This window comes from Leuresthes tenuis, unplaced genomic scaffold, assembly GCF_036924035.1.
Source record: "Leuresthes tenuis unplaced genomic scaffold, fLeuTen1.0.hap1 SCAF_13, whole genome shotgun sequence".
NCBI classification, from domain to species: Eukaryota; Metazoa; Chordata; class Actinopteri; order Atheriniformes; family Atherinopsidae; genus Leuresthes; species Leuresthes tenuis.
The window spans coordinates 2,475,949-2,501,922 of record NW_027325367.1 but is presented as its reverse complement, the minus strand read 5'-3'; the positions used below and the strand labels follow the sequence as shown (position 1 = coordinate 2,501,922).

The 25,974-nt window shown below is 45.9% G+C and overlaps 1 protein-coding gene across 2 annotated transcripts in view; it reads right to left on the bottom strand.

The window, feature by feature from the left end:
• Nucleotides 1-4,024: 4,024 nt before the first annotated feature.
• The window catches only part of col12a1b (collagen, type XII, alpha 1b), a 181,546-nt gene continuing 159,596 nt past the window's right edge, over nucleotides 4,025-25,974 (bottom strand). For both annotated transcript variants that reach the window (XM_072362915.1, XM_072362916.1), the window contains 13 exons: nucleotides 20,199-20,285; nucleotides 17,614-17,667; nucleotides 17,231-17,326; nucleotides 14,866-14,919; nucleotides 11,497-11,550; nucleotides 11,363-11,416; nucleotides 11,207-11,278; nucleotides 11,087-11,122; nucleotides 10,641-10,707; nucleotides 10,379-10,564; nucleotides 9,922-9,990; nucleotides 6,495-6,665; nucleotides 4,025-4,293 (listed from right to left, as the gene is read on the bottom strand). In XM_072362915.1, coding sequence (XP_072219016.1) covers nucleotides 4,193-4,293; nucleotides 6,495-6,665; nucleotides 9,922-9,990; nucleotides 10,379-10,564; nucleotides 10,641-10,707; nucleotides 11,087-11,122; nucleotides 11,207-11,278; nucleotides 11,363-11,416; nucleotides 11,497-11,550; nucleotides 14,866-14,919; nucleotides 17,231-17,326; nucleotides 17,614-17,667; nucleotides 20,199-20,285 — 1,101 coding nt within the window. In that variant the 3' untranslated portion in view covers nucleotides 4,025-4,192. The remainder of the gene's footprint in view (nucleotides 4,294-6,494; nucleotides 6,666-9,921; nucleotides 9,991-10,378; nucleotides 10,565-10,640; nucleotides 10,708-11,086; nucleotides 11,123-11,206; nucleotides 11,279-11,362; nucleotides 11,417-11,496; nucleotides 11,551-14,865; nucleotides 14,920-17,230; nucleotides 17,327-17,613; nucleotides 17,668-20,198; nucleotides 20,286-25,974) is intronic.

Sequence of the window (25,974 nt, the reverse complement as noted above, 5' to 3'; positions counted from 1 at the left end):
TGCATGGAAACAGCAGAACTTGTTCTGTCCCTTTAGCTTTTAGCTTGTAGCTTGTAGCTTTTAGCTTTTTTCACGATGAAGGGACCACACTCTGAGTTAGATCTGAAGATGCTGATGTTAAATTAAGCATCATTCATTCATTCATCACCAGCTGTCTTTATATTGGGTTTGCATGGAAACAGCAGAACTTGTTCTGTCCCTTTAGCTTTTAGCTTGTAGCTTTTAGCTTGTAGCTTTTTTCACGATGAAGGAACCACACTCTGAGTTGAATCTGAAGATGCTGATGTTAAATTAAGCATCATTCATTCATTCTTCACCAGCTGTCTTTATATTGGGTTTGCATGGAAACAGCAGAACTTGTTCTGTCCCTTTAGCTTTTAGCTTGTAGCTTGTAGCTTTTAGCTTTTTTCACGATGAAGGGACCACACTCTGAGTTAGATCTGAAGATGCTGATGTTAAATTAAGCTATCATTCATCACCAGCTGTCTTTATATTGGGTTTGCATGGAAACAGCAGAACTTGTTATGTCCCTTTAGCTTTTAGCTTGTAGCTTGTAGCTTTTTTCACGATGAAGGGACCACACTCTGAGTTGGATCTGAAGATGCTGATGTTAAATTAAGCATCATTCATTCATTCATCACCAGCTGTCTTTATATTGGGTTTGCATGGAAACAGCAGAACTTGTTCTGTCCCTTTAGCTTTTAGCTTGTAGCTTGTAGCTTGTAGCTTTTAGCTTTTTTCACGATGAAGGGACCACACTCTGAGTTAGATCTGAAGATGCTGATGTTAAATTAAGCATCATTCATTCATTCATCACCAGCTGTCTTTATATTGGGTTTGCATGGAAACAGCAGAACTTGTTCTGTCCCTTTAGCTTTTAGCTTGTAGCTTGTAGCTTTTAGCTTTTTTCACGATGAAGGGACCACACTCTGAGTTAGATCTGAAGATGCTGATGTTAAATTAAGCATCATTCATTCATTCATCACCAGCTCTCTTTATATTGGGTTTGCATGGAAACAGCAGAACTTGTTCTGTCCCTTTACTGCTGAAGTTTAGCTTTTAGCTTATAGCTTTTAGCTTTTTTCACGATGAAGGGGTCACACTCTGAGTTAGATCTGAAGATGCTGATGTTAAATTAAGCATCATTCATCACCAGCTGTCTTTATATTGGGTTTGCATGGAAACAGCAGAACTTGTTCTGTCCCTTTAGCTTTTAGCTTGTAGCTTTTAGCTTGTAGCTTTTAGCTTGTAGCTTTTAGCTTGTAGCTTTTAGCTTTTTTCACGATGAAGGGACCACACTCTGAGTTAGATCTGAAGATGCTGATGTTAAATTAAGCATCATTCATTCATTCATCACCAGCTGTCTTTATATTGGGTTTGCATGGAAACAGCAGAACTTGTTATGTCCCTTTAGCTTTTAGCTTTTAGCTTTTAGCTTGTAGCTTTTTTCACGATGAAGGGGCCACACTCTGAGTTGAGTCCTGCAGTCTCCTGCAGTCATAAATGCAGTTGTCATGTCAGAGTCTGCTGATGAGATCAAGCCACAGAGCACAGCTCCACCCTCCTCACCCCACTGCAGGAGATTAAAACCAGCAGCAACTGCTGCTTCGCTTTCTGCCGTCAGAAAATATGGAAATCAGGAGATTTTAAGTATTCAAACTGTTCAAAATGTGTGTAAAATGTTCTCTGCTGGGTTTAGAAATCTAGAAGCTGCAAATGTCCAGTTTTTTTTCTGCCTGATGAATGGATTCTCGGCTCTTTTTCTGGTTAAAGCATCATTCTTTTGTTGTTGTTTTTTAAATCTCTGCTCCATCTTCATGCATTTTAACTGGCTGAGCCGCCCTTATCTGAACAGATGTGCTGTTTCCATGTCAGATGCGAGAGCTTTGCAGCCTATAGATGCAGCTGTTTCTCACCCATTAAGCTTTATGTTAGTGGCAGTGATTCAGGGGGAAAGAGTCTGAACACATAGGAGCAGCAGGGAGCTTTGCAGAGTCTCAGCTTCGGGTTTATAAAAGCCGCTGAGCGTCCAAAGAAGAGAAAAGCACTTTTAGACCGGCTCCCCTATTTCCTGTCTGTTGTATTTATGTTGGTCCTTCCAAGTTTCCGCTGCTTCTTTTCCTCTGAGAAACAACAGAATGCAGATGAGGGCCAAGGCTGAGCTGATAATCCTCCTCCGAGTGTGGAACTGCTTTTAAAAGAAACTTTACAACCAAGGTGCAGATTCTGCGGTTTCTCCACCCGAGAAGTTCTGATTTCCACTGAATGTGTCGCTGGAAATCAGTGCTTCATGAGTTATTATGTCGATAATCTGTTTGTAGAGTTGTGCAGACGGAGCTGTTGGCTTCTGTTTTTACATTTTGATGAACTTCTGAATGGATTCTGGTTTATTGGTGAGACTCATATCTCTTTCTGTTCTTTCTGTGATGAGGAACCATCAAATATCATGAGTTACAGCACAAGCTGACACATAATCAATGAGAAAAAACCTGAATCGGGTCAAAACAGCGTAAGAAAAGCTCAGAAGTTGGGGGTCAGTCATGTTTTCATGGCCTGTTCTGAACAGATGAGCGTTCAGAGGACTTATTACTTTATTTATCCCACATTTTTATCAACATCTAACCTCAGCCTAACTCCCCACAGCTGCTGAAGCAGAAAACTGTTGGACATTTGTGATGAACTTGGTGACAGTTTGAGTCTTGTTTAAGTTGGTTTTACTGCTGTTAGCTTGTGTTTCCGGTTGCTGTGACGATGCAGAACATTGCTGCCGTCTTTGTGTAATTTGCTTTTTTAATGTGATGTGTTGACTTGTATTTTCTGCTGGACTTTTGCTGTCCCAGTGATTCCTGTGAGATTAAAATAGACCTCTGAGCTCCAGAGTCTTTATAAATCTCACATATGTTCCTCACGGCTTCATTCAGACAGGAAGCCACAGTGAGAGGGGTGAAAAATCTCTCATTTCTGCACATTTAAGCTGACCGAGCAGTAAGGAAAACGCTTGGCTTTACTCTGGTTTTCTGCCTGCTGTGTCAGATGAAGATGAGCTGCAGCTCTCGAACACTAAAGTGGTTAAACATGGAGTTTTTCTCTCGTTTATCTGGCCCAAATGCTGTGGAAATGCTGCAGAACAGGTTGTATAATAATGAGATCTATCAGATTCTTCTGAGAAACAGATGCTGCAACTTTAACCGCTTGAAAATGAGACATAAATGAGACATAAATGTCTGCTGTCCCACGAAAATCAGGATTTTGACTTGCTGTTAATGAAAAGGATGCATGTCTGAAGAGGTTTGGTTGTTATTTGCTCCTCCACCTAAAGCAGTGGAGCAAATATCAGATTTAACATTCATTAGTTATCCCTCCACTCAGGTGCATTTACCCTCTGAACCCCCCCAACTCAGAGAACCACACAGGTGTAGATTTTCAGTAGTTTTATTGAAAAATGCCTCTTCTGTTTTCAGAAATAAATAAGAAAATAAGGCTGTGGAATTCACAATCTGCCGTTAAAACAGGAAGCATCAACACCATTTCCATAGTCTTGCACTCTGGTTTCAACTGCATTTGATACTGAGAAAATGACAAGAATGACAACAACTATATTCTGGTTAAAACAAAATGAAAAGTAACAAAAAAATGTACTAAATATACACCACAGACATGCAATTCCACCTTTGGTAAAACTAGCTGTGACAGAATAAAGGAAAACTGATAAATATTAAGTCTAGAGATACACAATGAAAGCGGTGTTATAATGAAACTGAACCTACTTAAAAATGGCGCTGAACTGAATGAGAACGGTTATATTCTGGATGAATCGTGGCAGCAAACAAATCATTTTTCTTTCGATGTCCCTCCTGTGCTCCCTCCGCCGGCGTTGCACCCCCCAAAACTGCTAGTCAGTACAAACTTAATGCAAATATGTTACAGGCAAGATACATGAGTGGGAAAGGAAAAGCTCACAGGTCTGAATGGATCGTGAAAATGTTGCTGAATCACCCCCCGACACTCCCTCCTTCCCGCCCGCTATGCGTTTAAACCTTTCACCCGCCACAAAAAGGAATATTCACATACGCTTTTAGGCATTCAAAGCTTCTTTTTCCAATAGATTTGAGGTGTCAAACCCCATTTTTTTAATGTGTATAATTCTAACAAACAACACAGGTTGGAAATAAAAAAAAAAGCCTGGCTTGTCTTATGATGATAGCCTGTGGGATGCCTTTCTGGAAAGCGACCTCTTTCGACGCTGGTTTTGCAGCACCTGGTCCTCCTGGCGGACTGGGACCACTCGAGTGCCTGCTCGGAGATAGTGTTGGGCCCATTTGAGCGTAAAGTGGCAAACTTCCTCTCAGACTGTCTCAGCATGCACAAGAACAACTGGTTGGCTGGTGTCCGCTGACCCGGGTGTTAGTAAAGATCGGGGGCGTGGCCTCAGGAGTCTGACACGGCGTTTATTCCTGTCTGACTCAGCAGTTTTTTAACTGTTAGCCTCTTCTTCCGGCACTTTGCAAGATGAATTTGGTCTTAAAGTCTTAAAGGGAGAATAAACCAGTCCCTGCAGAAGTTAGCAGCGCATTTGTGTGGTTACATGGCTTTAAAGACTGATTGATTTATGAGGCTCGATATCTTAGTTCAGGCAGCTAATAAACTGTCATTTGCCGGCAGGGCGTCAGGTTTGTGGGGAGATTTCAAACTAAGTTCTGTGTGAGTTTAAACCACACAAAACAATTATTTAGAGCAATGATTTCAATTAAAATCTGAAGGGAAAGAGCTCAGTAAAATTGGGATTTTAGAATTCCAAGAAAGCCGGAAAAACTCCTAAAACAGATGAAGCAATGAGTGGAAAGCTGAGGCCCCCGTGGACACGCCCCCGGTGTTAAACATGCATCCGTGTGCTCCCTGTGGTGACTGTTAATGCAGGTGTTAGTCAGGTGACCCGATCACAACGCCGTCGCTGCTCCACATTTACGGAAACATTCCTGCATCCTGACTTCTTCCACCAGCCTGGAGCCCACTTTGCTTTTCAGCACACGGAGACAGTCGAGGAACGAGTAACATTTTGCTTTGTAATGGAAGGGGAACACCTAGAGCTCCAGGGTGCAGAAGTGCCGGAGTTTGGCCCTGAGCAGTTTAAAAGGAGTTCAGCAAGCAGTTGTTTGCAAGGCACAAGCTTCGAAACTACAGATGTTAGCTGATTCAGACATAATTTACAAGGCACAAATTAGTTTATTTACAGGTGGCGTGGAGAGAAATGCTGCTGCTGGTGGTGCTGCTGCTGGTGCCGCACCGTCTCTGTTAGTATTTGTTTGTTGTTGTTGTTGTTTGTTTGTTTCATGCTCCTCCACTGAACCGGTTGCTTTGTTTGGTCTTTGGCTTCAAGATGCAAACAGGCCACTAAACGGGTTGGTGCCATCTTTGCTGCTGCTGCTGCTGCTGCTGCTGCTGCTGGTGTTAGTAATGGTTCCCACTTTGGTGATGTTTTTCAGCACACTTTGTTAATTGTTTCCTTTGGCGGTTATCCTTTAAACAGCTCTAGAGCGTGTGAGCAAGTGTTTCAGTTACAGGACTTTTGTTTTTGTTCAGAAAGTCAGTGAAAGCAGCACAGGCGGCATTAAAAGTCTAATATGGTGAACCTGAAACAGGCCAAAGAGGATGAAGGTGTCAGTCAGGTCAAAGCAGGAAACCGTGAACACACAACTTCTACGTGTCTCTACTGATTAGTGCCCAGAAGTCCCCCCCCGCATGCATTAACCCTCCACAGAACATAAACACACATTTTGGGAGATGCATCGATTTCTGTGGGCCAGGGTCTGTTGTCCTAACTCAGCACCACTGGAAGCAGGTTTAAACTGTTCGGATGCTGTCAGGCAGCAAGCTGCTGGCCTCCAATGCGCTAACACTGCTGCATATTAGAGGGAATGGAAACAGCTTTCATGTCTGACCTGCTGAGATATAAATAAACATCTTCCCAGATATTCCCACAGGTGGAAGTAATTCCAGAAGAAGAGCTCTCTGCATCTTCTCCTTGAGGCAATAATGCTCCCTGCACAGCTGTTTATTCACTTTAAAGCAGTCAATGGAAACCCGGATACTTGGATTTCAATGTTGCATTTAGTAGGAAACGAACAGAATTGTTTTATTCTTTGATATGAATGTGAATTTATTTCCTTCATATTTACAAATGAAGACGATCATTCTTCAAAGTTCACAGGTTTTGGTTCAACAAGCTCAACCCTCAATGTTCTGGGGATTCTTAAAAGTATTCCCAAAGTATTCCCGCTTTGTTTAGGGGGGATTTAGAGACTCCTGCTTCTTTTATAAATGCAGCTTTTGTATCCTCGACACTTTCTACCTGCCTCCAGTCTTTGTGTAATCCTGAGCTAATCTGCTCCTGGGACACAGAAAAACGTTGCATCTCCTAAAACGTTGGAGCTTAAAGATTGGTTTGTATCCCACACTGAGAGCTGAGTTCAGCTGCAGGATGTCGTCTTACGTACCTGCATATCCCTGCCCATTGTAAGGAATACCAACACACTGAGAGGAGTCGCAGTATCCGGGAGGGCCTGGAGGCCCGCGAACTCCAGCGTAGCCTGGACGCCCGGGGGGCCCGCGAGGTCCAGCGGAGCCCGAAGGGCCGGCAGGTCCTGTCCTGCTCTCTCCTTGGGGACCTGTGGGTGGAAAGGTGTGCGACTGTCAGAGGAGTTCAGAGGCAGCCTGAGTCTCGTTTGGGCAGATAAAACAGCAGGGACGGCTGGTATAATTGGGCTAACAGGGCTCAGCCCTCCCTACATTATTCAATAAAAATTAGAAAATAATATATAAATATTTCAATAAAAACTTTAAACAAATTGTTTTTTAATTTTTGATCAGAGGCGGAGCAAAATCTGGACTGAAACCCATGAAATCGGTGAAAACGGGCTAATTATCTACAGCCCAAGCGAAGCAGCTCAGTTACTCTTGACTTTTCTTCAACATTTGAGTGACAGGTTGCAAGTCCCGCCCCCTCCATTCATTTGGGCCAATCACAGACGACTCTACTTGATTGGGTGTGTAGGGCTAAACTTTGACAATGGCAGGCATCGGCGTTAACTAAGTGGATTATTTACTTTCGAATCCGTTTTCTTCAATGTCCTCAGGTGAAAAAAGTAGGGGCACATCATCCAAAGCATATCCAAATTACACAGAAAGAAAAGCGCCAAAATCGTAGCTTTTGTGTAACTTGGTTTGAGAGAAAGGCTAACGGCTAACGTTAGAAAGGCTAACGGCTATCGTTAGAAAGGCTAACGGCTAACGTTAGAAAGGCTAATGGCTAACGTTAGAAAGGCTAACGGCTAACGTTAGAAAGGCTAACGGCTAACGTTAGAAAGGCTAATGGCTAACGTTAGAAAGGCTAACGGCTAACGTTAGAAAGGCTAATGGCTAACGTTAGAAAGGCTAACGGCTAACGTTAGAAAGGCTAATGGCTAACGTTAGAAAGGCTAACGGCTAACGTTAGAAAGGCTAACGGCCTCTTGAAGCTTCTCTTCAAATAAGGTACACCCCCGCATTTATGTCACACAGATGGAACATTTTGTGGATTATTTCTTTTAAGACTCTCTTAACGTCCATTGTTGCCATTTTAGTTTAGTGCTAATGTTTGGATTATTGTGTTCCAAAGCTAATTGCAATAGGCTATAAGTCTGGATTGACCTTTTTTTAAAACCTTTTATGGTGTGAAAGTATTTGCATTTCCAGAGAGATGGTAGATGGTATATTTTCCATCAGTGCATTCTTCTAAACAGTGTTTTGGTGGCTTGTTGATAAGGCCCGTGCTGTTGTGATAGTTTAACTTAAATTCTAACAGGACACCTAACCAGGAAGTGGTGAGAATAACAGCTGAACTGTCCCAATGCGATCAGGTGTGAAGGCTTCATAGAAGCCCTTCTGCTTTGAAAAGGTTGATTTTTAAGCAGCAGATTGATTATTCTCAGCGTAGGAAACTGTGGGATGCGTGTTTTTTTTCTCAGAGCTGTAAAAAGCTCAGGAGTGTTTTATGATCTTTGAACCAAACGGATAATAACGGCTCGGTTTTCATCACGGCTGCAGCTGGAAACGCAATAAATTTAAGAAAGCCTCCTCAGCTGCTGTGGACTCGGGCACAACTTTTGGAACACTGACATAATAAACTGCGAGGGGAAAAAGCAGCAGGATTTGCTGATCCTTTTTCCCCCTCTGCGTTATGTCTAGACTTGGACAAAGCCGGCTTGGAAAGATTCCTGACCGACAGTCTCCTCTCGCCTTCATCACCATGTGCTGTGACTGAACCCCCCCCCTCACTGTGGTCCTCTTCCTGCTTTTCCAACTTGACCTTGTTAGGTTCACTTTTTCTTCCCCCTTCCGTCTGATTGTGTGGCCCCGGCTGCAGCCGGGCTGGATGACATCATCGTTTTTTGATGGATGAGTTGCAGCTTCAGTTCTTTTCATGCATTTTGGTGCAGTTACACGATGGGAAAAGCAAGCGTTTGTAGCTTTTATAGCTTTTATATGCTCACTTGTGCTATAAGCGTGCATAGAAACCTTTCCTCTGGGTTGTAGGGGACATTCACCCGAGGTAAAGTCCCAATAAGAGTGATCCAGAGACCAGCACAAGTTCAGAAAAGTCACCTTTCCTGGAAAATGGAAAGCAGGGCACTTGCAGGCGAGCGCCAGCTGGCTCAGATCTGGGGCTCAGCCCAAAGAACCCACCACTCGTTGGGAGGAAATTCAAGGCTGAGTGCCTGGATTCCCAGCGCTGCCTCTCTGCCAATGAAAGCTGCTGTGTGAGGTGGAGCGGTGCCAACTGGATGTAGCTGTGGCCTCCTGAACCAAACTACTGGGAGTTGGAGCCATCGCCAGAGGGTCGCCTCTCTGTGGATGGGAGCTGGAGCAGGGAGAGGAGGGCATCTGGTTTGGGGAGCTGGGGTTTTTGCAGATGAAGTGGCTTGAGATGAGTTTAAGGAGCTCGGGATGTTGTTCATGAGCGATGGGAAGTTGGAGCTTCATCAGCATCAATGAGCCGGAAGGAGAAGCTTTCAGGTTCCTGCTCCATCTTTGCTCCAACCCTCACCTGTGCTCTCAGATCTGGGTTCGGACCCAAATAGTCGTGGATACCAGCGGCTGAAATGAGTTTCCTTCAGAGGGGGGCGGGGCTCAGCCTTAGAGAAAGGGGGAGGGGCTTCACCATCCAGGGGGAGGAGCTCCATCATCCATTCCACATAGAAAGGAGTTGGTTAGATGGTTCGGATGCCGGCTGGAGGCTTTTCAGGCACATCCAACCCTGGGTTTCCCTCCTGGATCTATTGTCCCCGCGGGCCGACCTTAAACGTCTAAAAGGTGGACTCGGTCTAAGTCAAAACCACATCTCCTGAAACTAGACTTTACCACATAAAGCCGGTATTAACTTCCTCAGTTGCTTCACTTTTCCATGAGAAAAAACAGAGCAACAGATGAGGACTTTAGTTCCCTTTAAACATGCTAAGATGTTTATATTTACAGGCTCCTCCTCCCCTCTGGAGCTTCCCAAACCAGGCTGACTCCACAGCTTATCTCTGAGCCCACATTTCGTTACCTTTGTCTCAACCCCCTCATTACTGCTGATTAAGCTCCAATTTTCCTCTCCATCTCTCACAAAGTGGCCATGAACAAGATCCGGAGCTACTTCGGCGTCTCGGCTACACCGTAAGCACAAAAGTTTCTCCTACAAACCGCAGAACAGCAGAATAAAAGATGCTACCACTATCTTTTCCATGTAATTTGTGGTGGTGACCAAAGCGAAGCTGACATTCAGACACAAGTTCAGGCAGAAATGGGAAAAATGGCAGTTTAACATCTGGATGTTTAATCTAATTGGTGATTTGCACGTTAGGATCTTGGCTGGTTTGAACGGCTTCAGCGTTTCAGACCAACCTGCAGGCCCCCTCGGTCCTTTCTGCCCGACTCCTGGTTCTCCCCGGTCTCCCTTCTCCCCTGCAGGACCTGAGGGAAACACAAGTTGAGATCAGATCCTCTGCGCTAGCTGCAGCATTAGAGAAGGTTTTTGGTCTGATTAGCAGTAAAAGAAACAAATCTTTTGCATGTAGGATGGTATTTATTGGATGAAACTGCAGCCGTCCAGTTTCTAGTGAAGCAGAACGAGTCAAATTAACTCAAACCTAAGTTAATCATTAAGAGTTCAATGATCCAGTCCCACAGATGATCCTTTCAGGGTCATTCTGATACCTTTATGTGATGGTTTGTTGACTTTAAAGGGAACGCTTCACAGAACAAATTAGGGATGAATTAGGGAAACTGTTCAGGTTCATTTACATAACTGTTTAGATGAAATCAGCCTCTCCTTCTGTGCAGCAGACTCAGAAGTCCATACCTCTTTCTCCTTGCTGGCCAGGTAAACCGGGGCTTCCAGGGAAACCGTTCCTTCCCGTCTGGCCTGGCTCTCCACGGGGCCCCTGCCTGCCGGGAGCTCCGGCGGGCCCTGGGGGGCCCGGGTTATTGCTGCGGTACATGCCGTTGGGGATCTGGTTCAGTAGCGTGTTGACGCGAGTCATTTGGTCTGCAAGAGAAGGCGAAGCATGATGAAAAGAGTCTGAGGCGGACGCGAAAGATGAGACGCACTCTGAGGGTCGTACCGTTGACCAGCTGCGCACAAACTTGTCTGGCGATGGATCGCATCATGTTCTGAGGAGCGAAGTCGCCCTGTGTGCAGAGAGGCAGCATTTAAAGGAGACAGACTTTGGTCTGAGGTACATCGTTCGATCTGAGACGAGCCGGTGTTCGATGATGCTAACGCTAGCTGCTGTGGTCACGAGCAACGGTTCAAGTTAGCTTTTACATACAAAGAGAGGATACAAAGCGTCTCTGTCCTCCTTTTTTTTACCACAGGTGGTCCAATCAGGAACTGGCACTCAGATGGATGGATCTAATTATATGTCCACTGGAGCTAATGGAACAATCGAATCTGTGCCACTTTGGTCCAAGTTACCCAAACCTCCTGGAACGCAGGGTGGTAAGCTAACCTGTGGATCTCCTGTGGATAAAAGGCTTATTCGTGCTGAGATAATTCAGGTTCACTCACTCTCTCCCCCTTGTCTCCTTTGGGCCCGACAGAACCCTGAAAGCACAGAAAAACAGCTGTTGACACCATTCACACCCAGCATGTTGCTCACTGAACCGACAATGCTGCCCCGACACTCACAGGAACGCCAGAGTCTCCAGGATTTCCAGGTTTTCCCGAAGATCCTGTCATTCCCGGAGATCCCGGAGGTCCCTACGTGGAAACAGAGGAAACCAAAAGCTTGTTAGTCATCTGCTGACTGAAGCTGGGTTTCTTTGCCCTACAGAAAGGTCTTACCATGGGGCCCGCTGGTCCTCTGGGTCCGGCTGGTCCTTCCTTTCCTTGAGGACCCTGGAAGCACAAGAAGAGGCCTGAAAACCTGAACCGATGCTGTTCAAAGGACTCATTAAAAGCAGCCTGTCTGCACTCACCCTCACTCCAGCTGGTCCCATCAGGCCGGCAGCACCAGCAGGGCCCGGAGAACCCTGCACACACAGGAAAGCACCTGAAATCACCTGTTTCACCTCTTTTTGAGACACTGAAACTGCACCCGGGCCGCGTCGGCCCTGGATTTCTGCGCGGTAAAACAGTAAAATCCCTCTTTTTGAGCTCATTTGCTCAGAAAGCCTCCTTCACTGCTTTTATTGTCAGTCCTCTCTGGTCTTTGATGCCTCGGTATAAGATTTACAAGCAACATAATATATTCCAGATCCGTTTTATTGGCCATTATAAACCAGAGCCTGCAAGTCATTAAATGCATGTTGCTATAGCATCTGCTCCAGCATGGTCACCTGCAGCCTGTCGCGCCATCAGCTCCATCCACGTGGAGCTTTGTTTCACCGGAGCAAAGAGCTGATTAACTGGCTTTGTTCTGAGTGAGCTGCAGGCGCTGAGGCGTCCCAGGTTTGATTCCCACTGAGCTAAATCCCTGCGATGAGCAGAGATGCAACTGAAAGTCTCAGCTAAGTGGCATCTCGTTGCATTTGATTTTCCAGCTCACTGGACAGCTTCTGAGGCAATTCTTCTGGAAAAATGTTGAAATGCAATAACTCTTAATTTCTTCAGAGCGGTGCCAGGGCGAGATTGCATCAGTCTGATGGGGTTAGCAGCTCGGGTTTCATGCACATTTTGATAGAATCTGCTAAATAAAACACGTTTTCATCCTCTGCCGACTCCATAGAGACGAGCAGTAAGGAGTCCAGAACAAGATGCAGTTCGAGGGAAGCCTTTATCAAAGGTAAATGAGCTGTGAACAGATGGGACAGGGTGGAGGATGGAAACCGGTTCTGGAAGAGTTCTGCTCACAGCCTTTTATTGGCTGAAGCTGCTTCCACTGCACACATATTGCTTATTCGCCCGTTCAAAATCAGACCAAACCGAACCCAACATGCCCCCCAGCTCCTGCTGCAGGCCGTGGTTCATCTCCCACCTTCACTACAGCAATGCTCTCCTGACTGGTCTCCTAACTAGTCTCCTAACTGGTTTCCTAACTGCTCTCCTAACTGGTTTCCTAACCGGTCTCCTAACTGGTCTCCTAACCGGTTTCCTAACTGCTCTCCTAACTGCTCTCCTAACCGGTCTCCTAACTGGTCTCCTAACTGGTCTCCTAACTGGTTTCCTAACTGGTCTCCTAACTGCTCTCCTAACTGCTCTCCTAACTGCTCTCCTAACTGCTCTCCTAACTGCTCTCCTAACTGGTTTCCTAACTGCTCTCCTAACTGCTCTCCTAACTGCTCTCCTAACTGCTCTCCTAACTGCTCTCCTAACTGCTCTCCTAACTGCTCTCCTAACTGGTCTCCTAACTGGTCTCCTAACTGCTCTCCTAACTGCTCTCCTAACTGGTTTCCTAACTGCTCTCCTAACTGCTCTCCTAACTGCTCTCCTAACTGGTCTCCTAACTGGTCTCCTAACTGGTCTCCTAACTGGTTTCCTAACTGCTCTCCTAACTGCTCTCCTAACTGCTCTCCTAACTGCTCTCCTAACTGGTCTCCTAACTGGTCTCCTAACTGGTTTCCTAACTGGTCTCCTAACTGGTCTCCTAACTAGTCTCCTAACTAGTCTCCTAACTAGTCTCCTAACTGGTCTCCTAACTTGTCTCCTAACTGGTCTCCTAACTGGTTTCCTAACTGGTCTCCTAACTTGTCACCTAACTTCTTTCCTAACTTCTTTCCTAACTTCTTTCCTAACTGGTTTCCTAACTGGTTTCCTAACTGGTTTCCTAACTGGTCTCCTAACTGGTCTCCTAACTGGTCTCCTAACTGGTCTCCTAACTGGTCTCCTAACTGCTCTCCTAACTGCTCTCCTAACTGGTTTCCTAACTGGTTTCCTAACTGCTCTCCTAACTGGTTTCCTAACTGGTTTCCTAACTGGTCTCCTAACTGGTTTCCTAACTGGTTTCCTAACTGGTCTCCTAACTGGTTTCCTAACTGGTCTCCTAACTGGTTTCCTAACTGGTCTCCAGCCTGTGAAACCTCTGCAGATGGTCCAGAACGCGGCGGTGCGTCTGGTCTTGGATCAGCCTAAAAGAACACGTCCCCCCTCTGTTCATTGAGCTCCTCTGGCTGCCCTTAGCATCAGATCCAAGTCCCTGATGTTAGCTACAAAGAGCTTAATGGAGCGGCTCCATCTACTTGAATGCTCTTGCAAAGGCTTCTGTCCCAACTGGGTCCCTCCGTTGGTCCCAGGATTGTCGTCTAGCAGCTCCTACACCACGCCTAAGACAATCCAAACTCTGTTCATGTGTCGTCCCACGATGGTGGAATGACCTACCGAGCGCTACCAGAACAGGGGCGTCCCTGTCTATCTTCAAGAAGCTCCTGAAAACCCAGCTCTTCAGAGAGCATCTCCTATCCCAGCACTTCCCTTGTACTTCCCTCCCCCCTCTATCTCTGCACTTTATCTTTCTGCACTTCCTTCTATGCCTGCACCCTATCTCTACTCTGTCCCCTCTGACAGAGTCGGACTCCTGGGTTCCTTCTATGTAGCTTATTGTTAGCTTTTATAAAGCTGTTATATCTTCATTTGTAAGTCTCTTTGGATAAAAGCGTCTGATAAATACAGAAACAGAAAGTGTCTGCAGTCTTTCAGTTTCACCTCGATCCCACAAGCTTCCTCTCAGAGCTCCCGACTCTAACCACTGGGGGCCTTTCCGCTAACCTCGGACAGCGAGTCCCAAAGCTCCCTCAGCACCGGCTGTGTTTGGTCATCATCCCACAGATACATCTCAGAGGCCCTCCTGGACCCATGAGGTTCGTTTTCTTTGCTCAGTCGCATCATTTCAGGCCCTTTATCATCCTCCTGTGCAGCAGAGCGAGATCAACCCTGCTCACGATGACGCTGCTGCTAAAGAAAAGGATTAAACGCTCCCTTATCTACCTGCTGTCTCTGTCCACTTCATAAAACTTACATAAGATGCTTCATTCCAGGAAGAAATGAAAACACTTCTTGATATTAACAGCCCGGTATTTCATCCCAGTTACCCAAAGCCGTCTTTCCAGAGTTAAGGTGTCATTTGTTTCCTGCAGCTCCTGGGATAAAACAAGCAGCATTAAGAGCAGCTTTCAGCATCTGACTGCAGGCCGGCTCTTAAGCAGCGCCGTTAATCACGGCGACTTGTTCTTGGCTCGTTCCCGACTGAAATTTAATTTAAAAGTAATATTTAGAAAGCTGAGAGACTCTAACCCCCTTCTTCTCTGAATCCTCCACAGCGAGCAACAGTGTGGCCAGCAGCCAGACCAGTAGGCAAAATGCAGTGAATTATCCCCACTTCCTGTTTCAAACTAAACCAGAGCAGCACTTACTTTCTGTCCAGGCAGGCCGGAGTCACCGGGGTCTCCCTTTGGTCCAGGACGGCCCTGAAGGCAGAAAAGCACAGTGTGGCTCCAGTTATGGTCATGGTGGTGATCTGAGGGCTTTATCCCACCGTGGTTCATCACCATGGTTACGGAGGGCGGGTTTGGTCCACTCTGGAGCTGATTGGCTGCTTGGATTCGTCTTTAAACACTCAGTGGAACAGTGAAAGTGGTCTTTCTGTTTGTTCTAAACGTTCTCCGTCATGTTCAATGTAAATTACAGAGTATTTCTCCATAAATGCTGTTTACACTTCAGGAAAGAATCGAGTCAGTTTTGATCAAACGTTCCTTTCTGACCTCAAACTCGGTCCGTTCTCTGAGATCATTTACTTCACCACATCACTCAATTCAGCACCTTCCTCCCGCAGTTTAATCTAAGTTTAGGATTCATATTTATCACATTTGAGTTAAAATGCAGAGACTCAAGTGACTCTGGGCTGTTTCTGTCGTGTTTATTTGGGTTCTGCTGCAGCGTCATACGAAAGTGTCAAAGGTTAAACCTTCAACTGTTGATAAATCAACAGAAATTTTCCACTTTTCCACCACGAGGGCTAAAAAGGGACCAAATCCTTCCAAGTCAGGGTTCCTCCACAGCATGGCGCTTCAGATCAGAAGCTCGATAAACGGCTGGATTAAACATTAGAGAAGAAGTGCGAAATCAGTGCGAAACATCTCCAAAGAGACGTCAGAAACGGGCCGAAAGAGGAGGCCGAACAACGCCGTCGGACCGTCCAACTCTCAGTCAGAGAAGAAGAAATCCGATGAGCAGCGGCTGCTCGGCTGTGGATGGAACCGACCTCCGGTCACCTCTGAGTAAAACCTGACAGAAGAATCATCCACATCGAGTTTGTTGTGACAACTAGAGTGAAAACCCTCCTCAGAATTATCTCATTTCCACTTTTTGAGTGGGAGAATTCGGAGGAAACTCCTTTAAACGTCTTATAGCTGCAGCGGTTTGGGTTTTAGCTGAAGTGCTACAGGTTAGCTGAAGTGCTACAGGTTAGCTGAAGTGCTACAGGTTCAGGTGAAGTGCTACAGGTTAGCTGAAGTGCTACAGGTTCAGGTGAAGTGCTACAGGTTAGCTGAAGTACTACAGGTTAGCTGAAGTGCTACAGGTTCAGGTGAAGTGCTACAGGTTAGCTGAAGTGCTACAGGTTCAGGTGAAGTGCTACAGGTTAGCTGAAGTGCTACAGGTTAGCTGAAGTTCCACAGGTTAGTTGAAGTTCCACAGGTTAGTTGAAGTGCTACAGGTTAGCTGAAGTTCCACAGGTTAGTTGAAGTTCCACAGGTTAGTTGAAGTGCTACAGGTTAGCTGAAGTGCTACAGGTTCAGGTGAAGTGCCACAGGTTAGCTGAAGTGCCACAGGTTAGCTGAAGTGCTACAGGTTCAGGTGAAGTGCTACAGGTTAGCTGCAGCGGTTTGGGTTTTAGCTGAAGTGCTACAGGTTAGCTGAAGTGCTACAGGTTAGCTGAAGTGCTACAGGTTAGCTGAAGTGCTACAGGTTCAGGTGAAGTGCTACAGGTTAGCTGAAGTGCTACAGGTTCAGGTGAAGTGCTACAGGTTAGCTGAAGTGCTACAGGTTAGCTGAAGTGCTACAGGTTAGCTGAAGTGCTACAGGTTCAGGTGAAGTGCTACAGGTTAGCTGAAGTGCTACAGGTTAGCTGAAGTGCTACAGGTTCAGGTGAAGTGCCACAGGTTCAGGTGAAATGAAAAGAAACGAGGCGTGTCTGAGGTGATAACCGCGGATCTTTGCGCTCTGTTTGGTTCCTAAGCTACGTGGAAGTAGCTCGGTGACGCACTCCATCCGCTGCAGGGAAGCACCGGCTCCTCTGCATGTTTTCCAAGAGAAAAGCTAAATATTTAAACTCCATTTTGATTTACAGAGAGTCAAACATCCTGTCAGAAAGTGCAGCTCGCGCACCGCTGTGCGTCACTTTGTGGCAACACTAAAGGAAGGGCCATTAGCCTCATTAGAGCGCTTTGTGCCGAGCTTCTGAAGCTAACGCTGCAGCTCTGATTGGAGCTTTCAGATGTTCCCGAGTCCGATGATTAACGTTAATCAGATTCTTTCCCTGCGCGTCAGAGCCTCTGGAGACGCCACCAGGAACCGTTTCAGGCAGATCGGGTCGGGCTCCTGGAGCTTTTCAGGTCGGTGCGTCGCTTCCTCCCTCAGACATGAAAGAATGCGACTTCCTGCCACATTCACTCCCAGTTTGTTCAATCCTTCATGATTAATCCGCCTCTGGTGTGTGTGTGTGAGCGTGCATGTGAGCGTGCATGTGAGCGTGCATGTCAGGTGTGTTTACAGACGTACGGCCTCTCCTGGAATCGACAGCCCACTGGGTCCTTGAGGGCCGGGCAGCCCCATTGGCCCGGGTGGTCCGATATCGCCCCGGGGGCCGATGGGGCCCTGAAAGGCACAGAGGAGGAGTTTGTTATTGGTATCTGCTGATAAGTCTCATGCTACTGTTGCAGTGTGTGGAAACGGGCCTGCATGAGAGGGAGAGGAGCCGCCCTCCAGATCAGGAAGAGCAGAAACACCCAATAAGTGGAGTCAGATGTGCTCAATCTCTTCAAGGCTTTGGTACTTTAAACAAGCTTTTGTTTTCACACAGCTGAAGACAGTCGCGTTTTTCTCCTCCTCAGAGTTAATTACAGGGTGAAGCAGCGCACTTTAAAGACACGAGGAGCACTTACAGCAGGACCGGGCTCTCCTCTTTCACCTCGAGGGCCTTTGCTGCCAGGGGCACCCTGAAAAGGAAGGAGCATTTGTCAGGTTGACAGGCAGAAAAAACCTAAAAGTGCACAAAATATCCAGATGAAAGTCCCTGAGCCACGTTTCAGAATGATAAACCGCCTGCTTCCTGAGCCTTTATTGTGCCTACATTACCCACAATGCCGAGCGTTCATCAACAGTTTAGGCATTTACTCTTTCTTTGTCCCTGCGAAGGACGTTTTTATTTTCTCTCATGAATATTAGTGATGCTGAAATGTTTCTGAGGAGGTTCCTCTGAGCCTGCATGCTGGCGCTGATCCGGATTCTGATCCGGATCCTGCTCCGGATTCTGCTCCAGATTCTGATCCGGATTCTGATCCGGATTGCTCCAGATCCTGCTCCAGATCCTGCTCCGGATCCTCATCCGGATTCTGCTCCGGATCCTGCTCCGGATTCTGCTCCGGATCCTGCTCCGGATTCTGCTCCGGATCCTGCTCCGGATTCTGCTCCGGATTCTGCTCCGGATCCTGCTCCGGATTCTGCTCCGGATCCTGCTCCGGATCCTGCTCCGGATCCTGCTCTGGATCCTGCTCCGGATCCTGCTCCGGATCCTGCTCCGGATTCTGCTCCGGATCCTGCTCCGGATCCTGCTCCGGATTCTGCTCCGGATTCTGCTCCGGATCCTGCTCCGGATCCTGCTCCGGATTCTGCTCCTGATCCGGATTCTGCTCCGGATTCTGCTCCGGATCCTGCTCCGGATTCTGCTTCGGATTCTGCTCCGGATTCTGCTCCGGATCCTGATCCGGATCCTGCTCCGGATCCTGCTTCGGATTCTGCTCCGGATCCTGCTCCAGATTCTGCTCCGGATCCTGCTCCGGATCCTGCTCCAGATCCTGCTCCGGATCCTGCTCCGGTCCCTTCTCAGCGCTCCTGAAAGCTGTTATCTCCTGGCTGCCTGATGAAAACTGGAGCTCGTTGCTTTTTCCTCACCAGGTTCAGTAAAGCTGCAGTTTTCCATCTAAAACAGGAGCTGAAGCTTCCGTCTGCAGTTATTTACGGTTATTTCTGTACTGTAAGCTCTACGATGGGGGGAGATTATTCCCTGAGGCACATTAAGCTCAGGAAACCTCTTTGCAAGAGCTCGTTAAGTCTTTTAAGAGAGGGGAGAAGTAGACTGGAGCCTGTCTGACAGCTGATGGGTGAACCTCTGACCCTGACGATGGAAAGATAAGATGATGCTAGTCTTTATGCTTCTTAAGACAGCAAAAAGAGCCAATAATGCTTCATCCCTACGACCTTCAGCTCCGATTCTCTCCACCGCGAGTCAAGCTGTGCTAAACGCACCGAAAGTGCAGAAAAAACATCTACAGCGTGTTGGGCAAGAGAAATATGTCCACCTCTGAACATTTAAGGCGGTCTAACAGCTGATATGTCCACCTCTGGACATTTAAGGCGGTCTAACAGCTGATATGTCCACCTCTGAACATTTAAGGCGGTCTAACAGCTGATATGTCCACCTCTGGACATTTAAGGCGGTCTAACGTCCACCTCTGAACATTTAAGGTGGTCTAACAGCTGATATGTCCACCTCTGGACATTTAAGGCGGTCTAACGTCCACCTCTGGACATTTAAGGTGGTCTAACAGCTGATATGTCCACCTCTGGACATTTAAGGCGGTCTAACGTCCACCTCTGGACATTTAAGGTGGTCTAACAGCTGATATGTCCACCTCTGAACATTTAAGGTGGTCTAACAGCTGATAGGTCCACCTCTGGACATTTAAGGCGGTCTAACAGCTGATATGTCCACCTCTGGACATTTAAGGCGGTCTAACAGCTGATATGTCCACCTCTGAACATTTAAGGCGGTCTAACAGCTGATATGTCCACCTCTGGACATTTAAGGCGGTCTAACAGCTGATATATCCACCTCTGAACATTTAAGGCAGTATGGCAGCCAGTCACCGTCCCACGGAGTCGGATTCTTTCTGATCAACATTAAAACAGCACTTGCCAGGATGAAAAGATGTTAAAACATCTGGAAATATCAGTGGTTTCCATCCGCTGGTTGGGAGACGGACTGCGTGTGACGTGGTCAGCAGGTGGCGCTGTGGGCTGCGGGGCTGTAGTAAACGGCGTAGTGGTTGCTAACCAGAGACAGAAGTTGGAGGAAAAATTGCTCATGTTTATCCTGCAGAAGCAGCTGATTGGTCAGAAAACCTGTTTCCGTCTCTCCTGATGTGCTTCGACTCCGTCCAAAAAGGCCAAAAACACCTCAAACAAGCGTAAAAAGTCTAATATAAATGCAGAATATTTCTACTGCACAACTTCAGGCTGTGGAACAGAAAACCTGGATGATGTAATGACTGAAACGAGCGAGTTTGACTCAGTTTAAAGGAAAAAGATGCTGTGGGAACTGCAGATATTCTGACCTGGAGGCTCAGGAACAAGCTACAGAGGATGAAAAACCCCAGATTAAACAGTGAGACGTTCATTAAAGAAGGATCTGTCCCCAGAGAGTGTTTCGGCCTCAGAGAACATGTCAGAGACGGCTGAAAGGCCTCACCACGGGTCCCTGGGTGCCCGGCTGCCCGTTGGCCTCCGATGTGCAGGTGCAGGCGTTGGGAAGGGAAGGACACTTCAACTCATCCCTCTGAAAAGGACAGAAACACACAGTTCAGTTACTATCGACACGGTTCCCTTCATCAGCGGTAAACGACTCCGAATGGAGCCGACAGATCCTGAACCGAACATCTCTGCTGAGTGGGGGGAGAGGCGAGCCTGAACGCCTCATCAGGACCAGCTTTTCTTCTTTGGCTTTGGCCTCACGGACAGCGTGTCGGGCAAAGAAAGCTTTTCATTGGGTGCATTTTAGTTTATCTTTATTAACACAGAAAACTGCTGAAAGCCAGTTTTTTTTAGCTCATCCACGTACATCCAATTCACTTCGACTGCAGAGATGCTTTATTTCCCCACTTCTCTGTCCTTTCTGGCAGGAATGAGAGCATCTCTCTGCGGCCCAATATCAGCTTTCAGCAGAAATACTAACGGTGATGCAGGGATTCCTTTGGTTCTGGGTATTCTGGAGTTCTGCGGGACATTTCCTGCCGCCTGGGTGGTTCTTCTCCAGAGTCCAGCTGATTGCTTCAACCAAACAGTCCAATCAAGCAGCTGTCTCTGCTCTGCAGCAACTGAGATAATCCTCTGGAGCCGACTGCTCCTCAGAGCAGTTCTGCAGACCTGCTGCACTCGGACAAAGCTGCATTTGTCTCTCTGGAGATCTCTGCTGGCAGCGAAGGGAGAAGTCAGGCCGCAGAATCCAGCCCGAGCCGAGCTGCGTTTACAGCTCTGGCTGCGCTGAAGTCCAGATCATATCTGGAGTTTAAATACGAGCTGCTGTTCATTCACTGCCTGAACACAAGCGTTCCACACTTTAACTCCTTATCTAGAGTTTAAATACCTGCTGCTGTTCATTCACTGCCTGAACACAAGCGTTCCACACTTTAACTCCTCCTTATCTAGAGTTTAAATACCTGCTGATGTTCATTCACTGCCTGAACACAAGCGTTCCACACTTTAACTCCTCCGTATCTAGAGTTTAAATACCTGCTGATGTTCATTCACTGCCTGAACACAAACGTTCCACACTTTAACTCCTCCTTATCTAGAGTTTAAATACCTGCTGCTGTTCATTCACTGCCTGAACACAAGCGTTCCACACTTTAACTCCTCCTTATCTAGAGTTTAAATACCTGCTGATGTTCATTCACTGCCTGAACACAAACGTTCCACACTTTAACTCCTCCTTATCTAGAGTTTAAATACCTGCTGATATTCATTCACTGCCTGAACACAAGCGTTCCACACTTTAACTCCTCCTTATCTAGAGTTTAAATACCTGCTGATGTTCATTCACTGCCTGAACACAAGCGTTCCACACTTTAACTCCTCCGTATCTAGAGTTTAAATACCTGCTGATGTTCATTCACTGCCTGAACACAAGCGTTCCACACTTTAACTCCTCCTTATCTAGAGTTTAAATAAAGGCTGATGTTCATTCACTGCCTGAACACAAGCGTTCCACACTTTAACTCCTCCGTATCTAGAGTTTAAATACCTGCTGATGTTCATTCACTGCCTGAACACAAACGTTCCACACTTTAACTCCTCCTTATCTAGAGTTTAAACACCTGCTGATGTTCATTCACTGCCTGAACACAAACGTTCCACACTTTAACTCCTCCTTATCTAGAGTTTAAACACCTGCTGATGTTCATTCACTGCCTGAACACAAGCGTTCCACACTTTAACTCCTCCTTATCTAGAGTTTAAATACCTGCTGATGTTCATTCACTGCCTGAACACAAACGTTCCACACTTTAACTCCTCCGTATCTAGAGTTTAAATACCTGCTGATGTTCATTCACTGCCTGAACACAAGCGTTCCACACTTTAACTCCTCCGTATCTGGAGTTTAAATACCTGCTGATGTTCATTCACTGCCTGAACACAAGCGTTCCACACTTTAACTCCTCCTTATCTAGAGTTTAAATACCTGCTGATGTTCATTCACTGCCTGAACACAAACGTTCCACACTTTAACTCCTCCGTATCTAGAGTTTAAATACCTGCTGATGTTCATTCACTGCCTGAACACAAGCGTTCCACACTTTAACTCCTCCGTATCTAGAGTTTAAATACCTGCTGATATTCATTCACTGCCTGAACACAAGCGTTCCACACTTTAACTCCTTATCTAGAGTTTAAATACCTGCTGATGTTCATTCACTGCCTGAACACAAGCGTTCCACACTTTAACTCCTCCTTATCTAGAGTTTAAATACCTGCTGCTGTTCATTCACTGCCTGAACACAAACGTTCCACACTTTAACTCCTCCTTATCTAGAGTTTAAATACCTGCTGATGTTCATTCACTGCCTGAACACAAACGTTCCACACTTTAACTCCTCCTTATCTAGAGTTTAAATACCTGCTGATGTTCATTCACTGCCTGAACACAAGCGTTCCACACTTTAACTCCTCCGTATCTAGAGTTTAAATACCTGCTGATGTTCATTCACTGCCTGAACACAAGCGTTCCACACTTTAACTCCTTATCTAGAGTTTAAATACCTGCTGATGTTCATTCACTGCCTGAACACAAGCGTTCCACACTTTAACTCCTCCGTATCTAGAGTTTAAATACCTGCTGATGTTCATTCACTGCCTGAACACAAACGTTCCACACTTTAACTCCTCCGTATCTAGAGTTTAAATACCTGCTGATGTTCATTCACTGCCTGAACACAAACGTTCCACACTTTAACTCCTCCTTATCTAGAGTTTAAATACCTGCTGCTGTTCATTCACTGCCTGAACACAAGCGTTCCACACTTTAACTCCTCCGTATCTAGAGTTTAAATACCTGCTGATGTTCATTCACTGCCTGAACACAAGCGTTCCACACTTTAACTCCTCCTTATCTAGAGTTTAAACACCTGCTGATGTTCATTCACTGCCTGAACACAAACGTTCCACACTTTAACTCCTCCTTATCTAGAGTTTAAATACCTGCTGATGTTCATTCACTGCCTGAACACAAGCGCTCCACACTTTAACTCCTCCTTATCTAGAGTTTAAATACCTGCTGATGTTCATTCACTGCCTGAACACAAGCGTTCCACACTTTAACTCCTCCTTATCTAGAGTTTAAATACCTGCTGATGTTCATTCACTGCCTGAACACAAACGTTCCACACTTTAACTCCTCTGTATCTAGAGTTTAAATACCTGCTGATGTTCCACACTTTAACTCCTCCTTATCTAGAGTTTAAATACCTGCTGATGTTCATTCACTGCCTGAACACAAGCGTTCCACACTTTAACTCCTCCGTATCTAGAGTTTAAATACCTGCTGATGTTCATTTACTGCCTGAACACAAGCGTTCCACACTTTAACTCCTTATCTAGAGTTTAAATACCTGCTGATGTTCATTCACTGCCTGAACACAAACGTTCCACACTTTAACTCCTCCGTATCTAGAGTTTAAATACCTGCTGATGTTCATTCACTGCCTGAACACAAGCGTTCCACACTTTAACTCCTCCTTATCTAGAGTTTAAATACCTGCTGCTGTTCATTCACTGCCTGAACACAAACGTTCCACACTTTAACTCCTCCTTATCTAGAGTTTAAATACCTGCTGATGTTCATTCACTGCCTGAACACAAGCGTTCCACACTTTAACTCCTCCTTATCTAGAGTTTAAATACCTGCTGATGTTCATTCACTGCCTGAACACAAGCGTTCCACACTTTAACTCCTCCGTATCTAGAGTTTAAACACCTGCTGATGTTCATTCACTGCCTGAACACAAACGTTCCACACTTTAACTCCTCCGTATCTAGAGTTTAAATACCTGCTGATGTTCATTCACTGCCTGAACACAAACGTTCCACACTTTAACTCCTCCTTATCTAGAGTTTAAATACCTGCTGATGTTCATTCACTGCCTGAACACAAGCGTTCCACACTTTAACTCCTCCGTATCTAGAGTTTAAACACCTGCTGATGTTCATTCACTGCCTGAACACAAACGTTCCACACTTTAACTCCTCCTTATCTAGAGTTTAAATACCTGCTGATGTTCATTCACTGCCTGAACACAAGCGTTCCACACTTTAACTCCTCCTTATCTAGAGTTTAAATACCTGCTGCTGTTCATTCACTGCCTGAACACAAGCGTTCCACACTTTAACTCCTCCTTATCTAGAGTTTAAATACCTGCTGATGTTCATTCACTGCCTGAACACAAGCGTTCCACACTTTAACTCCTCCTTATCTAGAGTTTAAATACCTGCTGATGTTCATTCACTGCCTGAACACAAGCGTTCCACACTTTAACTCCTCCGTATCTAGAGTTTAAATACCTGCTGCTGTTCATTCACTGCCTGAACACAAGCGTTCCACACTTTAACTCCTCCGTATCTAGAGTTTAAATACCTGCTGCTGTTCATTCACTGCCTGAACACAAGCGTTCCACACTTTAACTCCTCCTTATCTAGAGTTTAAATACCTGCTGATGTTCATTCACTGCCTGAACACAAGCGTTCCACACTTTAACTCCTCCGTATCTAGAGTTTAAATACCTGCTGCTGTTCATTCACTGCCTGAACACAAGCGTTCCACACTTTAACTCCTCCGTATCTAGAGTTTAAATACCTGCTGATGTTCATTCACTGCCTGAACACAAGCGTTCCACACTTTAACTCCTCCGTATCTAGAGTTTAAATACCTGCTGCTGTTCATTCACTGCCTGAACACAAGCGTTCCACACTTTAACTCCTCCGTATCTAGAGTTTAAATACCTGCTGCTGTTCATTCACTGCCTGAACACAAGCGTTCCACACTTTAACTCCTCTATCTAGAGTTTAAATACCTGCTGATGTTCATTCACTGCCTGAACACAAGCGTTCCACACTTTAACTCCTCCTTATCTAGAGTTTAAATACCTGCTGATGTTCATTCACTGCCTGAACACAAGCGTTCCACACTTTAACTCCTCCGTATCTAGAGTTTAAATACCTGCTGCTGTTCATTCACTGCCTGAACACAAACGTTCCACACTTTAACTCCTCCTTATCTAGAGTTTAAATACCTGCTGCTGTTCATTCACTGCCTGAACACAAACGTTCCACACTTTAACTCCTCCTTATCTAGAGTTTAAATACCTGCTGCTGTTCATTCACTGCCTGAACACAAGCGTTCCACACTTTAACTCCTCCGTATCTAGAGTTTAAATACCTGCTGCTGTTCATTCACTGCCTGAACACAAGCGTTCCACACTTTAACTCCTCCGTATCTAGAGTTTAAATACCTGCTGCTGTTCATTCACTGCCTGAACACAAGCGTTCCACACTTTAACTCCTCCGTATCTAGAGTTTAAATACCTGCTGATGTTCGGCTTTATTCACTCTGTATTAAAGCTTGATCGCTTGAAGCTACAAAACATAACAGGACAACTCAGCCTGCGACACCGTGGCCGTCATCTTCTGACAATAACATCTGGCAACATCAGCAGTTAGTTTGTCAAACAGCAGCTAACGGGAGAATGTGTCATGCTGAACTAATCAATATTCACGATCAATCAAACGGTTTCTCTGGTGTTAAATGGTTGGAGTCCAACAGCCGACATTCTGCAGTCTGCTGTGTGATGGACGAGCCTCCAACAAGCCAAGAAAAGATCAATTAATGCACGTAAGTCTTTGTTTGCATACTTTAATCCTTTATCCACCGTTAAATTCATTCATTTTAATCTGAGTGACACGGCTGCGCCTCTCTC